Genomic DNA, 19,134 nt, shown 5'->3' on the forward strand with positions numbered 1-19,134 from the left:
TATTCTACATACATATAATGTATATAGGCCTCATATGCATATACTCTCATATGTATATTGTGCTGTACTTTACTGTATTATGAATCATGTGTTTAATGATGCAAGCAATTCACTAAGGCATAATTCTAAATGTGACTTTACTGGTTCGACCTAGCTTCTTCCAGGATGTGTACCATACCAAAAACCACAGCAAAGACTTGTTTCTTAACGAAATTGTTTTCATTTTTATTTTGGTTTTCTCCAGAGGCTCAGTTTTTTCCACACAGGGACAATCAAGGAACATCAAAAGACTTAAAATATGTAATTAACAATATGTAGTAACACTTAAATGTATGGGCTCAGAAATGAGACATAACAGAGTCCATGAATTTAAAAATTGCACCAACAATCAATTCAACATGCTAAAACTCCTGTCTTTCCTTCTGCATAATACTTTCCTGTATCGTCCATGTCATAAATCGATTTCTGTCCTCCTGTAGACGTTGGCTGGCGTCCAAGCGAGGTTATGAATAAATAACCCTGTTATTCTGAACCGGTTATTCTGTCTTTCTTTCAGTCCTTTTCTTTTCCTTCATCTTTCACACAACATACTTTTCTCTTCAAAACATTTCTTTAAATACTGCAATCAGACCCATTGAGGTCATGTTGAAGTGCCATTATCTCACAGAGTTGCCCTGTTCTAGTGCAATAGTAACAAAGAAAACACAAAAAAACACCATAATAATATTTTTACTTCAGTTATATGCAGACAAAAAGAAGCAAATGTTAAAATAAAGAATAATGAGATGTTACTGTCCTCCCTGACCCCACCATCTATCCATTTATAACATTGATTCTAACTGGATGTTTGCCATTTTTTCTTCCCTGTTCTGTACAGAGAGCAACTGACCATCAGAATAGTTAAGAAGTACACAAAAAGTGAGCAATTTGTAATTGTAAACACTGTCATCCACCTATTCTGTGTTTAAGAACATTCTTTCTGCCTTCCTCTGGTTATTTTTGGCCCCATTTTTCTAGTGCTAATTTCTACTTGAGACACTAAAAGTGTTTCCATGTACGTTTTGCTACATTTACTCAAACTTGAACACACTACCGCCTCCCCTTTCATTTCCTTCTTAAGCATCGTCTTCTGCCTCTTCCTCAAACTCGCCCTCTTCTTCGGCGGTGGCGTCCTGGTACTGCTGGTACTCGGACACCAGATCATTCATGTTGCTCTCCGCCTCTGTGAACTCCATCTCGTCCATCCCCTCTCCCGTGTACCAATGCAGGAAAGCCTTACGCCTGAACATGGCCGTGAACTGCTCGGAGATGCGCTTGAACAGCTCCTGGATGGCTGTGCTGTTGCCGATGAAGGTGACGGCCATTTTGAGACCTCTAGGTGGAATGTCGCACACTGCGGTTTTGACGTTGTTGGGGATCCATTCCACGAAGTAGCTGCTGTTCTTGTTCTGGACATTCAACATCTGCTCGTCAACTTCCTTCATGGACATGCGGCCACGGAACACAGCAGCGACGGTCAGGTAGCGTCCGTGTCTGGGATCGCAGGCTGCCATCATGTTCTTGGCATCGAACACTTGCTGCGTGAGCTCAGGCACGGTGAGGGCGCGGTACTGCTGGCTGCCTCGGCTGGTCAGAGGGGCGAAACCGGGCATGAAGAAGTGGAGACGGGGGAAGGGCACCATGTTGACTGCTAACTTCCGCAGATCAGCATTTAGCTGGCCGGGGAAGCGCAGGCAGGTGGTGACACCGCTCATAGTGGCAGAGACCAGATGGTTGAGGTCACCATATGTGGGAGTGGTGAGTTTGAGGGTGCGGAAACAGATATCATATAAGGCTTCATTGTCTATGCAATAGGTTTCGTCTGTGTTCTCCACCAGCTGATGGACTGACAGCGTGGCGTTGTAAGGCTCCACTACGGTGTCAGAGACTTTTGGGGAAGGCACCACGCTGAAGGTGTTCATGATGCGGTCAGGGTACTCTTCACGGATTTTGCTGATCAATAGGGTGCCCATGCCGGAGCCGGTTCCTCCGCCCAAGGAGTGAGTGAGCTGGAAGCCCTGTAGGCAGTCACAGCTCTCGGACTCCTTGCGGACCACATCCAGAACGGAATCCACAAGCTCCGCCCCCTCTGTGTAGTGGCCCTTAGCCCAGTTATTACCAGCACCGCTCTGGCCTGTGAGGTGGCATGAAGCACACACATCAGAATGTGCAAGCTGAGACATTTTACATCTGTTTTTATACTTATTTGCTTTTGCTACTTTCATTTGATATTTTTAACATATTTTTTTGCCAGTCACTCACCAAATACAAAGTTGTCTGGTCTGAAGATCTGTCCGAAGGGTCCTGAACGCACAGAGTCCATGGTGCCAGGCTCGAGATCCACTAGAATAGCTCTTGGCACATATTTACCTCCTCCACGAGACAGAGAGAGACACAGGGACATGGGAAAGAAGCAGACCAGCTCAGTACACATAAGAAATTAATTATATAAAATAAGGTATTTTAATACCTGTATTCATGTTTAGGGCTTGGATGGGTAAGATGAGGTAAGATGCCATTTTCTCTTGACCTCTAGATGTCAATTCAGTTCAAATGAGCATTATTGGCATGACATTTGTTACAGTGTATTGCCAAAGTATTTCTAACGTTTCCAGTGATTCTAGAACAGATGACAACAAATTATGTATATAAATCAACATTTTAGAATTTTATGAACAATTTAGAATTTAGTGTGCTGTATGTGTGTGTGTGTGTGTGTGTGTGTGTGTGTGTGTGTGTGTTTTTGAGGGCATCACTGATTGGTTGACTCCTCCCTCTTTTTGTGACAGGCATCCATGTATTGTGAAAAATAGTAACATACAATCTCTTTTTCAAATTTTGGATAGAATTTTAGATGTCACCAGTTCTCATCTCAAGACATTTACTGAATTGCTACGCTTTATAATTAATATTGAATTAATTACAGCAGTATACAGTAATTCTTTTAGATTTGTAGAGTAAAAACATTGTTTTAATATTTAATTGAAAAATTAAAAACAGACCCTCGGAACTGGGGCAGAAGTCAAGTTGTTGATGGTGTTAGTTAATATATAATAATTTATCTAAATATTAAATGTAATAATTAAAATAATTGTATTGTATTCTTTAACTAAATTGTCAAAATGCATAGATTTACATACAATATCCATTGCTTACAAAGTATTTCAAGTCAGCATGAAACGAAAATTATGAAAATGGTATTTTCTTCTTGATTGTGACATATTTCCAATTGAATGAGAAAAGAAAAAAGCTTGACTTTGTCCATTGGGAATTGATTGGATCGTTGTTTGCTAATTGCTGCGTTCGTTTCATGTGAGTGACAGGTTGAAAGAGGGGAGGGATTATTGTCCTGCCTTGCTAGCGAACACATCATCAGAGAAGAGATGTCGTAGTGAGGGGGAGGGGCATTACATTTTTTATGAAAGATTACGAGGGCATTTTTTTTATATAATGATGTGCACAGATAAATCATTTACAATAAACTTTACAATGAAATTTTGATGGGGACACACTGTTAATAAAGGGGGGTATCTTCCCCATCTTGCCCTGTCTAAGTAAAGTACCTGTAGCTTCATTGTAGTAGACACTAATTCTGTCCAGCTGCAGGTCACTGTCTCCATGATAGGTTCCTGTTGGGTCGATTCCATGTTCATCACTAATGACCTCCCAGAACTGCAAACAACACACAGCAATTAAAACATCTCCCTCATTGCTCTTACATGCAGTTTAGTAAATTCTACATCAACTCTATCTTATTAAACACTGAAATATTAAGAAACAGCATCAACTAATCACTAATCTGGAATTGGTTTCAAATGAGTTTTAGCTCAGAAAGAGGCTTTATTGATGTTTAAATCGTTAATTCTATGTTATTGTCCAAGTGACCTTAATCTGAGAGAGAAGCAGGGAAAGAGGGGTCGAGATGGACTTAACAAGGCAGCGAGAGAACACGAATGGAGAAAGAAAAGATTGTTCTTGGGATATATTGAAAATAATTGTTTTGAAAGAATGAGGCCAATAAACTAGAAGGCGCTGACTGACATGGCCCTCCTGTGACCCTGTTCTGACACTCTCGCCTATCAAAAACCTGTTACTCCAGGCATCCTACATTTCTGCTGTGTCATCACATAATATCATCATAAAATACCATGCTGACACATATAACATCATTCGGCATTAATTATACCATCACTAAATATAATTCCACCAATTATTCAATCTACCAAATCAAAGGTTTTGCATGAATATGCAATTTACTCATTAATTATTCATATTTCATTTATATCTGTACTGCAGAGGGGATGGGCAGCAGCTGTTAGAGCCATTAAGTCCATTTGTGGATGCCTCCTCGTCCCGCCCTGACCTCAGATGAGTTCCACAGACACTCACAATCTCATCATTTGAAAGACACGTCAAAGTCTTATAAAGGATGAGGACGATTTAACCCAATTTCTGATGCCACAGAAGACATGCAACATCTCATGGGCAATCTTTAAAAAATGTGCATCTTTAATGGGGTCATCATGGGTGTGAATATGTCCTTATTGGCAGCTTTAATGTCTGTGTTGATGTGGTACAAAATCGGATTTAATGGATTAATTGGATATTTTAAAAGCATAGACGTGGATAATCCTTTTCTGAGAACAATTACAGGAAAAAAAGAAGCTAATTTTAGGTTAAATTAAACAATGATTCATATAAAAAGCACTTGATTTAACTGATTAAGAGGTCATAATTTCACATTATTAACCTTCTTTAATTGTTACTGTTAAAATTATTCATTGCCGTTTTCCATCGCCCCACCCTTCCCATCATCCTCCGGTTGACCATTGATTCACAGCGGTCAATATCTGCACATAAAATTAAGAATTTAGTCAAAAGGCAGAAAATACTTATGTTTTTATAAAAAAATAAAAAAATTAAAAAAATTATGTTAAGGTATGCGTTAGTAATATTAGTGTCATGTGTCATGGCTCGCGAGCTGGTCCTGACAGCTGTTTAAAGGGCTCGTGACACTGATAACGGGTAGTATAATTACAGAGAGCGCTGCTGTTCACATCAGACCCGCCACACCCGGTGCATTGTAAAGAATGAAAGAAAGAAAGAGGACAGACCCCCCTTTCCCTCAGTGAATCCCTTCACCCACATCTCTGATTTACAGACAAAGAGATTTATGGTTAGAGTCTGCAGAATTTGAGCATCATTTATTTAGAGAAATAGCTATACAGACCGTGTTAAAGAAATAGTGGTAATGGATAAAGAGTGGGCTCCGCATATTTTGGGCGTGAATAAAGGGGGTTCACAAGGACAAAGCAGTGTAATGGAAAACATTCTTGAACATAATGTGGGTCTATAAAACTACATAACGTGTTGCTATAGTGTAATGCATTATTAATAACGTTTGGTAAGATGTGAAATGCAAAAAAATAGGTGTGTTCTGCAAAATAGTATGCCTTCTAATATGTTCAGAAACAAAATTAAGATCAAATCTTTCTGTTTTAGATGAGGTAAAAGCCTTGAACTAGAACAACACTGGGGTTCTTTACACATAGCGGCTTTTTGTTGCATTCTGAGAGCCTGTGGAGTATTTTTTGTCGTTGATTTAAAATATAAATGACTCGCTTTATACTTTGAAAAGCTGTTCTTACCTTGGCACCGATTTGGTTTCCGCACTGGCCGGCCTGGATGTGAACAATCTCCCTCATTGTTAGAAATTGTGCGAGAAGTTCTCAAATAAACCTCAAAAAGTAGCGGCGTGGCTCAGTAATAATTTGGAAAAGCCGGACAAAGGCTTTATATTCCTGGACTGTCTCCAGAACGAGGCTGGAATAGTAGTGGGCGGGGCGCTGCTGGATGCGGAGAAACCTGATTGGTGCAAGACACATTTTAGTGACGGGAATTGGAGCGAGGACCGGAAGTACTGGGAGTGCCAACGAGGATTGTGTGTAGAAAAAAAGAGAGAAAAGTCTGCTGGTTGTATCCAGTTGTGCTTTTCTTATTAAGATTTTTTAGTAACATTTTTTTAAACAAATCACCGACCTTATGTTTTTCATACAGTGTCGATACAATAGCCAAAATGTGCGCTTGAACTATTGCTCTTCTAAATATGAAAATGCCCTCATAGCCAGACTTATTGTTATCATGTTGTATAGCATAAATATATAGGCTATGTTGTACATTCCTGTTTAACTTATAATTGTTTAACTTTATTTCATAATGTTTACCCACTAATATTATTTTCATTGTGTATACAAACTGGGGACACAAGGAAAAATACAGTAACAATAAATCATATAAATAGTGTAGCCTAATTCTCACTAAGCTTTCTGCACTGACAAAGAAATATGGAGTTGATCGAAGAACCAGAGACAATAAAAAAGAATATCAGATTAATATATAAGACAAAATAGACCATGAAAAGAATAAAGAAACATACAGAAAAAAGGTTATACTCCCGTATAATAGGCTATAACCCACTTTAGACTTTACACATTTCTTCAATGATGATGATGATAATAATAATAATAATAGTCGAATTATGACATTACGAAGTATAACATTGTAACACCACAATTCTGACTTTTTATTTTATCTCATAATTTTTATGTCATAACTATGACTTTTCATGTCAAAATCTCAATTGTTTATGTCATAGTTATGATTTTTTTATGACTCAAGATCTCAAGTTCGACTTTTTATGTCATGCTTATGATTAAGCATTTTAAGCATTTTTTCTTATGTGGCGGAAATGGGCTTACATATAGGTACAGTTTTGCAAACAATTGGATATATATAAGATTAATCATTATTAGTATTATTTTAGTCATTTTAGGCCATTATTATTTTTAGTCATAAAAAATCATAACTATAACAAACGATTGAGATTTTGACAAAAAGTCATAGTTATGACATAAAAAGTCAAAATTATGATATAAAACAACAAGTCGTGTTACAATGTCATACTTCGTAATGTCATAATTCGAATTTTATGTTATAATGATGACCTTTTATCTCATAATTTTGACTTAATATGTCATGATATTTACTTTTATGTCATAAATTGACTTCATAATTTCGTTTTTTTATCTCATAATTTCGATATTTTGTCATAATTATGACTTTTTATGTTGACTAATAATATTATGTGGCTAATTATGATTTACCAAAGCATGATTTTGAAAGCTTCCATAATGTTCAAAAATCTACTACCAAGTAAATGAAGGTGTCTTTTTCCTCAGTTCACAGCAGAGAGCAGTCTAACCATGATCGTCGTAAAACCTAATGAACTGCCTACCTAGGCCGCATTTTGCGCATCTCGCACGCTCAAAACTGTAGTCACGGTAGGGAGCTGACTTAAGTTTTGAAACACAGCCTGAGTGTTTTGAATGGGCGTGGCCGAGACTGCGTGATTACGACGAGCTTTTGCCGTTGACACAAGAGTCAATCCGGACCACATCTACTTCGTTTTTACCGAAATATCAGCCATCGGTAAGAACATATGGTTTGTCTAAATATTACAAAGTGTCTGGACTTGCGATTCTCAACACCAAAGTAAACTTTAGTCGCGTGAAATGCAGCATAGCCGCTGCTAAGGAGTAGCCAAGCATTTCCTGTTCTGTTGCAAAATACATCAGCGCTTCTAAACGCGTAACGTTACAAGTTGTTGATTATATATTCGCACCTGTTTTGCTAGTGATTGTGCTTTCGGGTCTAGGTTTTATTATGAGAGATATACATTTATTTATCGTCGAGGGTTAGTGTTTATAATAACGACATTAAATTAATTTTGGTTTTAGGAGTTTAGCCTTTTACAGCGAGTTTTGGATTATTGATGTTTAGAAACAGATATAAGTGTATCGATTATATGAATTATATGAGATCTATTTTTACCTTATGGTATAATAAGTTTAAATGTTAATTCTAAAGTATATACTATTTTGGACATAAACTAACCTGTTGCATAGCGTTATTATGCAGATCTCTTCTGATGTAGCCTAATGTGATTTTTTTTTGTTTTAAGTTTATTGGTTGGTCAACAGGTCTGTGATTTTGAATAAAGTTTAAAGAGATGTAGATGGTTTACAGAAAAGGCAATGGGGCGAGTATACTCACATGAGAGACAAACTACTAGAGTCATCAATATATTCCATTGAGCTCGTGATGTGAGATAGTGCTGTCTGTTTACTCAGATGTCATATCTAAAATATTCCCAGCATGTGTTGATCTATTGGCTGCTTTCTTTCCTCAGATCTAATTCAAGATGTTTTACACCTGTGGTCCCAATGAGGCTATGGTGATCTCAGGTATGCTGCATCTGTTGGGCTTTATTACACAGGCATTTCAGTTATGTATATAAATAAGTGAACCTCCTTGAAGGTTAGAATAACGATACAACCCATAGAGTACTGTAGTGATTGTACGGATCAATGAGGTTGTGCAAACTGCATTCTTTTTTAAACAATGACCAATGCAGAACTGGTTTCAGCTATTCATGCGACTTTCATTCACAGGTCAAAAGAGACACAAAGTTCACTGTAATGGTTGTGATATTTTGTGTAGATAAATGTCAGTGGTTACACATTAAGATGATTTTAATGCTCAGGGGGAAAAACCCCAGCAGGCTCATTTACTACAACAAGGTTAATGTAGTTAAACCGCACTGTACAGAGGGGCAGAAAGTAAGTCACCAGCTCCATTATGGCTCTGTCGCCCTTGTTCTCTCTGTAAACAGTTGACAAGCTGCTGGAGACATGAAATGACAGGAAGTGTGCTAATGAGTATCTTTGCTAACATTGGAAATCATGCGAGGGATTGACATTCCTTTTTAAACGGGGAGACGTTTTGTGCCATGATTTGTTAAACTGGTGAATTTCCAGCAATGTAATGTTATGATGACGACATGCGTTTCTCGCTTGTTAAACTGGAAATGTGTTCTGATAGTAAAAGTGAATAATTCATACAGTGGTTGGGTGTTATTGTTTTAGTATTTGCATGTAATTTAAAACAGGAATTGTAATAGGAAATGTCTACAAAATATTTGTTCAAAAGTTTGATATTTCTTAAAAATGTATCTTATGTTAACCAGGATACATTTATTTGATCAACAATACAGTAAAACAGTCATACTGTAAAATATTAATACAATTTAAAATAACTGTTTTCTACTTTAATATATTTTAAAATGCAATTTATTCCTGTGATGGCAAAGCTGAATTCTAATATTTTGATTTAGATATCAAGTAGCATTCCTTACTGTAATCAATGTTGAAAACAGCTTTTGTGCTGCTTAATATTTTTGTGAAAACCTTGATGCATTTTTTCAGGATTTTTTGATGAATAGAAAGTTCAAAAGAACAGCATTTATTTTGAAATAATTAGTTTTGTAACAATGTAGAAGTCTTTACTGTCATTTTTTTTTATCATTTTAATGCATTCTTGCTGAATAAAAGCAATAATTTCTTTAAAAAAAAAAAAAAAAAAAACTTACTGACCCCAAACTTTCATGGCCAGATATATTGATGGCCTGTAGCTTATATAACTATATTGTGTATCTATTGACCTTATTCCTGACTAGCCTACTGCGTTTTGAATTATGGGTTCCACTTCCGGTTTGGGGAACTTCCATTCAAAAAGACTGAAACGAATCGTTTCAAATCATAAGGTTGCGCTACAAATAAAGCTTATCCGTCAGTTTGACTGAATGAGCTGTCAATGTTTCTTTCATGTTTTATTTTCAGACATCATAAGAATAACGTAACGCTTGGTATTTTAAGGTAACATGTTATAACAAGAATATCTATGGCAAGAGTTCTTTTCAGTCGCTGCTTTCTATCCTCGTGATTATTTTCTTTTGTCCCTGTGCATACCGCTGCAATAGTATGAAAAAGGACAACATACTGCACATTTGTGGTCTGTTCTCCCGATATAATTTACGATATATCCCATTAATAATTCACTGGAATGAACGAAGAATCTGTTTTTCTCCTCAAAGCCTCACGTCTCTTTCCAGGTTTGTTTTCACAGGTAAATACAATTTATTATCTGTCAAAATGACGGAAATTACTTTTATTAAGGCAACGTATATTACATAATACAGATATATATCACTATAGTTATATTTAACCCGTCCGTTATTGCTATGGAAAGAATCGCGCTTTTTCATGGCCTGTTGAAAGTACCTTGTTGATGCTTTTACACTTTTAAATGTCCTTTTAATGTTCGTTGGTGAAGGGTGAGTAGAATAATGTCATCTCATTGTACCATTTTAAAAATAAAACATATTATTGCATTAATAGAGCGAGCCTTTCACTGACCGTTTACAGCTTAACGGAAGTTACACCCATAATTCGCGCAAAGCGTCATGGGGCGTAGGAATAAGGTGGATAGGGATACACAATATCAGCAATGGTCAATACTGGTTATTTAATTGTGCATTTACCCCCATTTTTACCTTTAGATGATGCTTATTTATTTTTTAATAAAACTAAAAATGTAATTACACTGTTAAATGTAACTTTTCTGCAAAATCTGAAAATGAGTATTACATTTTCATACTTAACATTATGTTGTGATGCTTAACTTCACTTGGAGCATTTAAAAATGATTCATTTTATATTTTTAATGTTTTGTTTTTAATTTATTTTGACAAAATAGTATTAAATTTGGTAACACTTTATTTTACAGTGCCGTAGTTACACTTTACTACATGTACTTACTATAGTAATAACAGTAAATTATGCATAATTACAAGTAACTAACCCTAACTGTAACTCTATAGTAAGTACATGTAGTTAATTAATAGTACTCAGTACTTTTGAAGTAATTACAATGTAACTACGGCACTATAAAATAAAGTATAACCTTAAATTTTATTATTGACCATTTATCAGCTATCGGCCATAAGATGATAAAATGATTCTCGACTCATCTGTATTGGCCAGACTTTTAATATCAGAGCATCCCTGTTGTTGTGATATATACCGTTTCTGTGATATAAAATTACTCATATCATATGGACATGCCTCCCACACCTAGACAGTGGATTTTCAAAAGTATGTTTTTACTAGTCAAGTATTGACGCTATACCACCAAACAAAAATCTCATCTCTTTCAGGATGTGGTCGCTCTCCTCCTCTGATGATTGCTGGTGGAAGAGTGTTTGTTATTCCCTGCATTCAGCAAATCCAGCGGTATGTATTGAATTACAATAGAAGATGGATTATTAGAACGTGTTAGTGCAAGAACACATGTGCATTGGGACCATTCTGTTTAACCAGGTTCAAGATTCAAGAATAGACTGGCACTCACGGGCCTCATGAATGATGGGAATAAGATCAAGAGGCGGCTTTGTTTGCAGTAAAGACTCCACTTGTTTACATTCCTCTCCACATATACATGGCGAAAATGAATGAATCACTCATTCCTCAGAGAATACCTCCGTCCCATTTTGTAGATCGCTACAGATAACTGCCGTAGTTTGTAGACCACTGTGGATGAATTTGCGGTCCATAATCTGATTACTGTACATCAACATTCACATCTGTGAGGTTAAGCTCAGCCATCAGTCATGCTGGGTAGCCACGCCCACATTGAAATTACTAATCAGTGCAATTTTTTATTATAAAAAACTTCTTTCCTCTATGTTTGGGAAACCTATTGGAGAAATCAATTATTTTGTCTACGCCGATAGCCTCGTGGGCAGCGCGCCACCATATGGCGCAGTTGCGCTTCAGGCGATCCAAGTTCGAGTCCTGGCTTGTGTACCTTTCCCGATCCCGTCCCCCTCTCTCTTTCTTACCTCACTTCCTGTCCACTCTATACTATCCTTCACAATAAAGGCAAAAATCGCCTAAAATAAATCTTAAAAAAAAAAAAATCAATTATTTTATAACTGTTTTCTATTTTAATATATTGTCAAATGTAATTTCTTCCTATCATGTCAAAGCTGGCTTTTCAGCAGCCATTATTCCAGTGTCACATGATCCTTCAGAAATCATTCTAATATGCTGATTTGGTGCTCAAGAAACATTTCTTATTATTAATGTTGAAGACAATCATGCTGTTCAATATTTTTTATGATGAATGTTCTAGATGCTGTTTTACTTGGATATACATCACAATAGGGAAGAAAAACTATCGCAACTTCTGTTTCAAACCAACTTAAAAAAATACTTTACGACTGTTTTTCTTTTCTCCTAGGATCTCTCTCAATACTCTGACTCTGAATGTAAAGAGTGAAAAGGTCTACACCAGGCATGGAGTACCAATCTCAGTGACTGGCATTGCCCAGGTTAGAGGCGCACACACTTTACAGTCATCTGTTACATCAGTTTTACAGTCTGTGAGTGCTGATATTTATGTGTTCTGCAGGTGAAGATCCAGGGTCAGAATAAAGAAATGCTGGCTGCCGCCTGTCAGATGTTCATGGGGAAGTCTGAGACTGAGATTGCTGAGATTGCCCTGGAGACTCTTGAGGGACATCAGAGAGCCATTATCGCCCACCTGACTGTGGAGGTACTGTGAGATGCTTAAAGAGCTATTTGTATTCTGTATCAAACACACACAGAATGGAAGAAACAAGAACATTTATAAGAACATTTCAAAGAGGACTGGAGTGTTTTAGTGCTGAAATAAACAAGTAATCTTTGCTGACTGAGATATGTGGTGTGCTACTAACTGTGCTACTGCTGTTATCTGACTATTTGTTATTTATTGTACAATCTCTCATTCTTTCTCTCTGTAGGAGATCTATCAGGACCGTAAAAAGTTCTCAGAGCAGGTGTTTAAAGTGGCTTCCTCTGACCTGGTCAACATGGGCATCGGTGTTGTCAGCTACACGCTCAAAGATGTGCATGACGATCAGGTGATGTTATGCATCTCACAGCCTAACAAACACTATTGTTCAAAAGTTTGGGGTTTGTAAGATTTTTTTTAATGTTTTTGAAAAAAGTCTCTTATGCCCAAGGTTACATTTGTTGGATCAAAAATACAGTAAAACATACAGTAATATTGCTTTGATGAATAGAAGTTCAAAAAAAGAGCATTATTTGAAATCTTTTGTAACATTATAAATGTCTTTACTGTCACTTTTGATCAATTTAATGAGTCCTTGCTAAATAAAAGTATTCATTTCTTCCAAAAAAATCTTACTGACCCCAAACTTTTTAAAGAGAAGTGTATATTAGTAATAATACATACACCTTATTATGAAACTCACCCCGGACTCTCTCACAGGATTATCTAAGCTCGCTGGGTAAAGCTCGTACTGCTCAGGTGCAAAAAGACGCTCGTATCGGTGAAGCTCAGTTCAAGAGAGATGCCGTCATCAAGGTGAGATTTTTCGTATTCTTGTTGTCATTAAATGGTGTTGGATAAAACTAAATGTATGTGTTTGTGTGTGTAGGAGGCTCACGCCATGCAGGAGAAGGTCTCTGCTCAGTATATGAATGAAATTCAGATGGCTAAAGCACAAAGGGACTATGAGCTGAAGAAAGCATCCTATGACTATGAGGTCAACACCAAGAAGGCAGAGTCTGAAATGGCCTATCAGCTTCAGGTACCAAATGATATTCAACTTGGTTTCCAGCTGGTAAAATGAGGATTTGCCACTTAACATCAGTCAATATTTTTAGGAATTTCAAGAAAAACAGCAATTAAAGCCCTAGTCAGATGATAATTGTTTCTCATGGGGATGTACAGTAATTACAAGTGTTGGTTATTTTATTGCTGTCCAAATCCGAAATATCTCTGTTTTTCTCCTACAATGTGTGAAATTCCCAGCCGAATTAACTACTTTTTTTGACAAACTCTGTGATCATTTACTTGCTGTCTGAATCCACATCTTTAGGTTTACAAGAAGGGATCAAGCCAAAAAGTAATTTTGTAAATCCAGCGTTGGAGAAAGTCACTTTTAAAAGTAATGCATTACAATATTGCGTTACTCCCTAAAAAAGTAACTAATTGCTTTTTATTGATAGTAGTGCGTTACGTTATTTTTTCTAACCTGGGCTGGGCTTGCTTGTTTATTTTTTAATTACAAATATCAAAACAAAACTAAAGTTTTATTTTTGGCAAATGTACTAAAAGCCCTTTCGCACCAAAACTGAAATAAATAAGCCTAAGGAAATTAATAAAGAAATGCAAATTCACAGCTGTACAGTAAGAGGGCGCAGCTCAAACAAACTTTTCAAACATTGCCCACTCTGATTGGAATTAGGTGGCCAAGACAAAGCAGCGTATCGAGGAAGAGAAGATGCAGGTTCAGGTTGTGGAGCGTACGCAGCAGATCACTTTACAGGAGCAGGAGATCACCCGTAGGGAGAAGGAACTGGAGGCCAAGGTCCGGAAACCAGCTGAGGCTGAGAGATACCGTATTGAGAAGATTGCTGAGGCAGAACGGTGAGGAACTGAAGCGGTGATACACAAACATGGGGATCCACTGTTGTTTTGTGTTTTGTCTACTTCATGGGTGGGGAACGTTGATCCTGGAGGGCCATTGTCCTGCTGAGTTTAGCTCCAACCCTGAAAAAAACACTTAACTGCCTGTAACTTTAGTAATCCTGAAGACCTTGATTAGCTTCAGGTATGTTTAATTAGGGTTGGAGCTAAACTCTGCAGGACAATGACCCTCCAGGATCAACGTTCCCCACCCCTGGTCTACTTTAACACATATTTGTGCTTTGCAGCAAAGCAAATCTAAAAAATAAAACTGATAGCTTGGTATCATAATCTTGAAAAAACTTTCATCTCCTCTCATCTAACAGGCTTCAGATGATCATGGAGGCAGAAGCTGAGGCAGAGTCCATCAGAGTGAGTTTGTGAACCTCTCCACACACTTGTTTTTCGCCAGTGACAATGAGCGTTACTGTTTGCAAGCGACACACCCTACACGACATTCACCTTTAAGGCCCCGATGTACTTAAAGCGAAACTGAAAAACTTAACTGGTGTGATGTCATTTCAAACAAAATCAGGCCAAAGAAAAGTTCATTTTGGGAGTTCAAAACAGTTTGCCAACACCTTTGAACTACCATTGGTCCATGGCGATTACATAATAGGTAGGTGTGCTCTGGGGCTCCGCCTACTTTGACATGGAAATCTTCTCCAGTTATTTTCTTCTGTTCAGCCTGTTGAGGTCACGACACGAGTAAAAACAAACACACCGGAGAGCCGCTTTATAGTAGAAATTGAAGTTGTATTTTATTGAAAGCGACACTGACATTATTTTTCATGTGCTGTCAAACGATTAATCTCAGCCAAAATAAAAGTTTGTTTACATAGTGTAGTGTGTATAATTATTATGTATATTTAAATACACACACATGCATGTATATATTTAAGAAATATTTGCATGTATATACTGTATAAATTTTTATATATTTACAAATATAAATGTATATAAATAACATTTTTTTTCTTAAATATATACATGCATGTGTGTGTATTTATATATACATAATAATTATACACAGTACACACATATATTACGTAAACACAAACTTTTGGATGGAATCAATCGCGATTAATTGTTTGACAGCACTAAAATATACGTGACGCAACGACTGTAGTGCCGAATTGCAGAGCTTATGCAAACATCCACATCGCTATAATCGGATGCTTTTCTCATCTGTGCTATTTTTTATATATATATATATGTATATATATATTTGTTATTGAAAGGAAAGTGCGCAGCACATGCTCCCAGCAGCATGAGCAGTGTCAGGATGTTCTCTAACAGTATATCCCTGCAAAGGTATTTCAAACTTATTTTTACCCCTAAGCGAAGAACGAAAAAGAACTTTGCCGTGAGTATATCGGGGCCTTTAGACTCTTAAACACATCCCCATTCTATCATTCTTAATCTTTTTTTGTCTCTGTTTCAGATGAGGGGAGAAGCACAGGCTTTTGCCCTGGAGGCGAAGGGTCGGGCTGAAGCTGAGCAGATGGCCAAAAAGGCAGAAGCTTTTAAAGAGTACAAAGAGGGAGCCATGGTGGACATGCTGCTGGAGAAACTCCCACTGGTTAGTGCATCTGAACTTCTAAATGTCATCAAATGAGTTCAATGATAAGATCACTCAATAATGTTAAAATCCCATTTGTCCTCCACTCCTCTAGATGGCAGAAGAGATCAGCAGGCCACTCTGTGCAGCTCAGAAGATCACCATGGTGTCCAGCGGTGGGTCAGAAGTGGGCGTTGCTAAGCTGACAGGGGAAGTTCTGGATATCATGACTCGCCTGCCATTCACAGTGGAGAAACTGACTGGAGTGAACATCTCACAGGTGACCAGACGCATGTCTAGATAATGGGCTGTTCAGACTGACAGCGATTAAATCACCAGCAGGCATTCCTTTTTGTCTGTAGTATCAAAGTCTGCATTCCCATTGGTAGTTGCCATAATTTTCTGTTGCATCATCAACATTCTCTTTCACTTATGTCACCGCCAATGACCAACTCTCCTTAAAAGTGTAGTTAGGTAATATAGCTAAAAAAAAATAAATACATTTTTGAGTGATGACACAAGCCAATCCTTAAATCAAGAGTTTTAAATTTATTCTTTGATATTTACAAATGCAATTTGATCTGATTCAGTGAAATGTATCAGACTTAAGAACTCTCACAATGTTTTGGCCAAATCAGAGATGGCATTGAATAGGGGTGGGAATCTTTAGGCACCTCACGATCCGATCCGATTCCGATTCCGATTCTGGGAGTCACGATCTGATTCCAAAACGATTCTTGATCTACTTTTTTTTTCTTTTTAAATTAATTAGTTTACCGACTTAAAAACCTTAAAATTCTTACATTAACATATCCTTACATAAGTAATTATAAGTAGGCTAGGCCCACTTTTTAAAATAATTACAAATTGAATAAAAAATATTTAAAACAATTGTATATTAATATTAACTATATTAACTAATATAACTTCAAAACATACAAGCAAGTAGCAAATAATAAAGAGGAGCAACGAAACATATTACAAGCAATAAACAAAGAGTACTTTCAGTATTTAAGATTATCTGAACGTTTTCTTTCTCATCTTTACTGTTTGTCCTGTCCATTTAATCCCTTATGACAAAACTGGCTGTTTACATTAATTTTGCGTCATAAAACCATTTTGAGACTTAAGTACATTAAACCACTTACACAGAGTCGCGCACAGCCTCATGCGCGAGCAATCTTAACAAACAAAGCGTCAGCATTTGAAAATGAAAGCAGCCTTCTGTAAGAGAGTTTCATATTTTAAATATATAAGTCCACTGCATTCCAAACGACATAAATGATGACTTTGTAGTGCATTTGTAAGGAAAATACCGACGCGCGAGACCGCGCACAGCAACATCAAACAAAGCACGCGTCTCTTACAGCGCATCCTGTGCAGTGAGTCCGCGAATGGCGTTGTAATTCGCTTCAACCTTTCTGAACTCTATGAAAGATTATTTTACGGAAGGTTCGAGTTGTGTATGTGTGTAAGGAATTGGAAGCAAGCAGAATCTGGGTGTTTCTAAAGCACACTCAACGTTATCGCGCATCTGAATAAAAACTAAGCTCAGAATCGATTCTGAAATTCTCAGAATCGTTGGAGAGAGAATCGCGATGCATCGATGGATCGTTTTTTTTCCTCTCCCACCCCTAGTAATGAATGCCCATTAAGATCACATTAAATACTTTGGTAGTACATTGCTGTAAAACACACTTTTTTTTTTTGTGGCCAGGTTGGTTTAACCCGCATGGGCTAATGGAGTTCATGAAGAAGGAATCAAGTCTGATCAGCTCTGATTGCAGATCTCAGCGCTTCCTGTCTGTGTGCATGTGTGCATGCCAATGTGTGCTGAACATGGAACATTGAGGTCTTTTTTTTGTGTGCGTGTGTGTGTAATTCACCATTTGTAACTTCAGTTTTTATATTATATTTTGTGAATTCAATGTTTGTATCACAAGTTATTATAATTTTATACATTTATAAGCTGAACTACATCTACTCTAGAGCCTCTGTTAATAGTGCATATTCAGGGAAGCAGTGCTGATCTTTTAATTTCTTAATAGTTTCTGTGTTTCTGTCTATTAGAGCCACACGCCTGTTGATTCTGGTTCAGTTCCTTTCAAAACCAAAGTGCATTCCAGACCAATGCACATAAATTCACCTCAAGTGCATTACTGAAGCCATAGTCCACATGCATGATGCCTTCTGTATCCAGACACTGAAATGTGATGCTTTATTCTGACCATATTTTAAACCTCTTTGTGACTTATGTTCTGAGAATATATCGTCCGATGGTTTGTAAAGACTTTTTCTTTTAAACAGTGGTACTAGAGTTTGCAGACATATTAAAATTATTTAGAATGTAAGTTTTTGCTACTCTTCAGACAGGTCACTTTCCCTTAAACAGGTATGAGTGCTCAGGAAAGTGGTTTTTACAGCAAGTTGAAAGGTGAGAGGGGGTGGGAAATGAGTGAAGAAAAGAAACCTGATGATTTTTGAAGTTCATGAACAAACAGGAAAAAAGAAGAGGAAATAGATTGTTTTTAATGCAGGCCGCAAGCATGTCTTTGTGCCCACAGCAACTCAAATGAAGGCTTATGGTGGTTTCATTTCTCGTATCGTTTTCCAATGGTTGCAAAAACAAAAAAGTTAGTTTTGGTTTTACCATGCTGCTGTATACTTCACACTAAAATCAACTCAACATTACCAAAGGTAAACCTATGCATCTCTAGTTTACGCCTTCAAAGTGCCTCAAAGCGCCTTTTTACTTCCTCAATGAATCAATCTGACAGCAGCCTGCTCTGGTCTCTATCGTTCCAGCAACAGGAACATAACTGACGCGTCATGTGATTCTTCCTGGCCTTAATGACTAATTTCATTCAGAATATAACATTTTTTGCCATTATATTGTTTTCTTTGGGGTAAAGCCTTGTTGTTTATATATTCAACAGACTAACCCAATATTTGCCTTACTGTATGTTCAATGGTGATGTAGATATTTCACTTTAAACTGTAGATCTATATATCCAGGCTGAGATTTATACATAAGTATGTACTGTTTTATATATCAATAAACTATTAGCATGTGCTGTACTTATTAACTTGTGTGGAAG

The 19,134-nt window shown here is 37.1% G+C and overlaps 2 protein-coding genes across 3 annotated transcripts; one reads left to right on the forward strand and one right to left on the reverse strand.

The window, feature by feature from the left end:
- Positions 1 to 197: 197 nt before the first annotated feature.
- Positions 198 to 5,855, reverse strand: tubb5 (tubulin, beta 5). Of its 2 annotated transcripts, none has more exons than XM_051865039.1 (4): positions 5,688 to 5,855; positions 3,603 to 3,711; positions 2,302 to 2,409; positions 198 to 2,173 (listed from the first exon to the last, which is right to left on the reverse strand). In XM_051865039.1, exons 1-4 carry the CDS (start codon positions 5,742 to 5,744, stop codon positions 1,116 to 1,118), a joined length of 1,332 nt encoding a protein of 443 aa, XP_051720999.1. In that variant the 5' UTR covers positions 5,745 to 5,855; the 3' UTR covers positions 198 to 1,115. The 2 variants fall into 2 exon arrangements, with proteins under 2 accessions (XP_051720999.1, XP_051720998.1); XM_051865038.1 differs by having other exon boundaries at positions 2,302 to 2,412.
- Positions 5,856 to 7,407: 1,552 nt separating this feature from the next.
- Positions 7,408 to 19,122, forward strand: flot1b (flotillin 1b). The gene is made up of 13 exons (XM_051864614.1): positions 7,408 to 7,527; positions 8,288 to 8,342; positions 11,153 to 11,228; positions 12,238 to 12,328; positions 12,409 to 12,552; positions 12,782 to 12,901; positions 13,273 to 13,368; positions 13,442 to 13,594; positions 14,255 to 14,436; positions 14,802 to 14,847; positions 15,920 to 16,057; positions 16,152 to 16,316; positions 17,754 to 19,122. Exons 2-13 carry the CDS (start codon positions 8,300 to 8,302, stop codon positions 17,775 to 17,777), a joined length of 1,278 nt encoding a protein of 425 aa, XP_051720574.1. The 5' UTR covers positions 7,408 to 7,527; positions 8,288 to 8,299; the 3' UTR covers positions 17,778 to 19,122.
- Positions 19,123 to 19,134: the final 12 nt, after the last annotated feature.

Source organism: Ctenopharyngodon idella, chromosome 16 (genome assembly GCF_019924925.1).
Source record: "Ctenopharyngodon idella isolate HZGC_01 chromosome 16, HZGC01, whole genome shotgun sequence".
Classification (NCBI taxonomy): Eukaryota; Metazoa; Chordata; class Actinopteri; order Cypriniformes; family Xenocyprididae; genus Ctenopharyngodon; species Ctenopharyngodon idella.

Excerpts from the sequence above, each read along its gene's own strand:
- tubb5 (XM_051865038.1), bottom strand. The coding sequence starts at position 5,744 with ATGAGGGAGATTGTTCACATCCAGGCCGGCCAGTGCGGAAACCAAATC. Across the intron at positions 3,712-5,687 it reads GAAACCAAATCGGTGCCAAG|TTCTGGGAGGTCATTAGTGA; the intron begins GTAAGAACAGCT and ends TGTTGTTTGCAG. Across the intron at positions 2,413-3,602 it reads CTACTACAATGAAGCTACAG|GAGGTAAATATGTGCCAAGA; the intron begins GTACTTTACTTA and ends TGTCTCGTGGAG.
- flot1b (XM_051864614.1), top strand. The coding sequence starts at position 8,300 with ATGTTTTACACCTGTGGTCCCAATGAGGCTATGGTGATCTCAG. Across the intron at positions 14,437-14,801 it reads AAGATTGCTGAGGCAGAACG|GCTTCAGATGATCATGGAGG; the intron begins GTGAGGAACTGA and ends CTCATCTAACAG. Across the intron at positions 16,058-16,151 it reads TGCTGGAGAAACTCCCACTG|ATGGCAGAAGAGATCAGCAG; the intron begins GTTAGTGCATCT and ends CCACTCCTCTAG.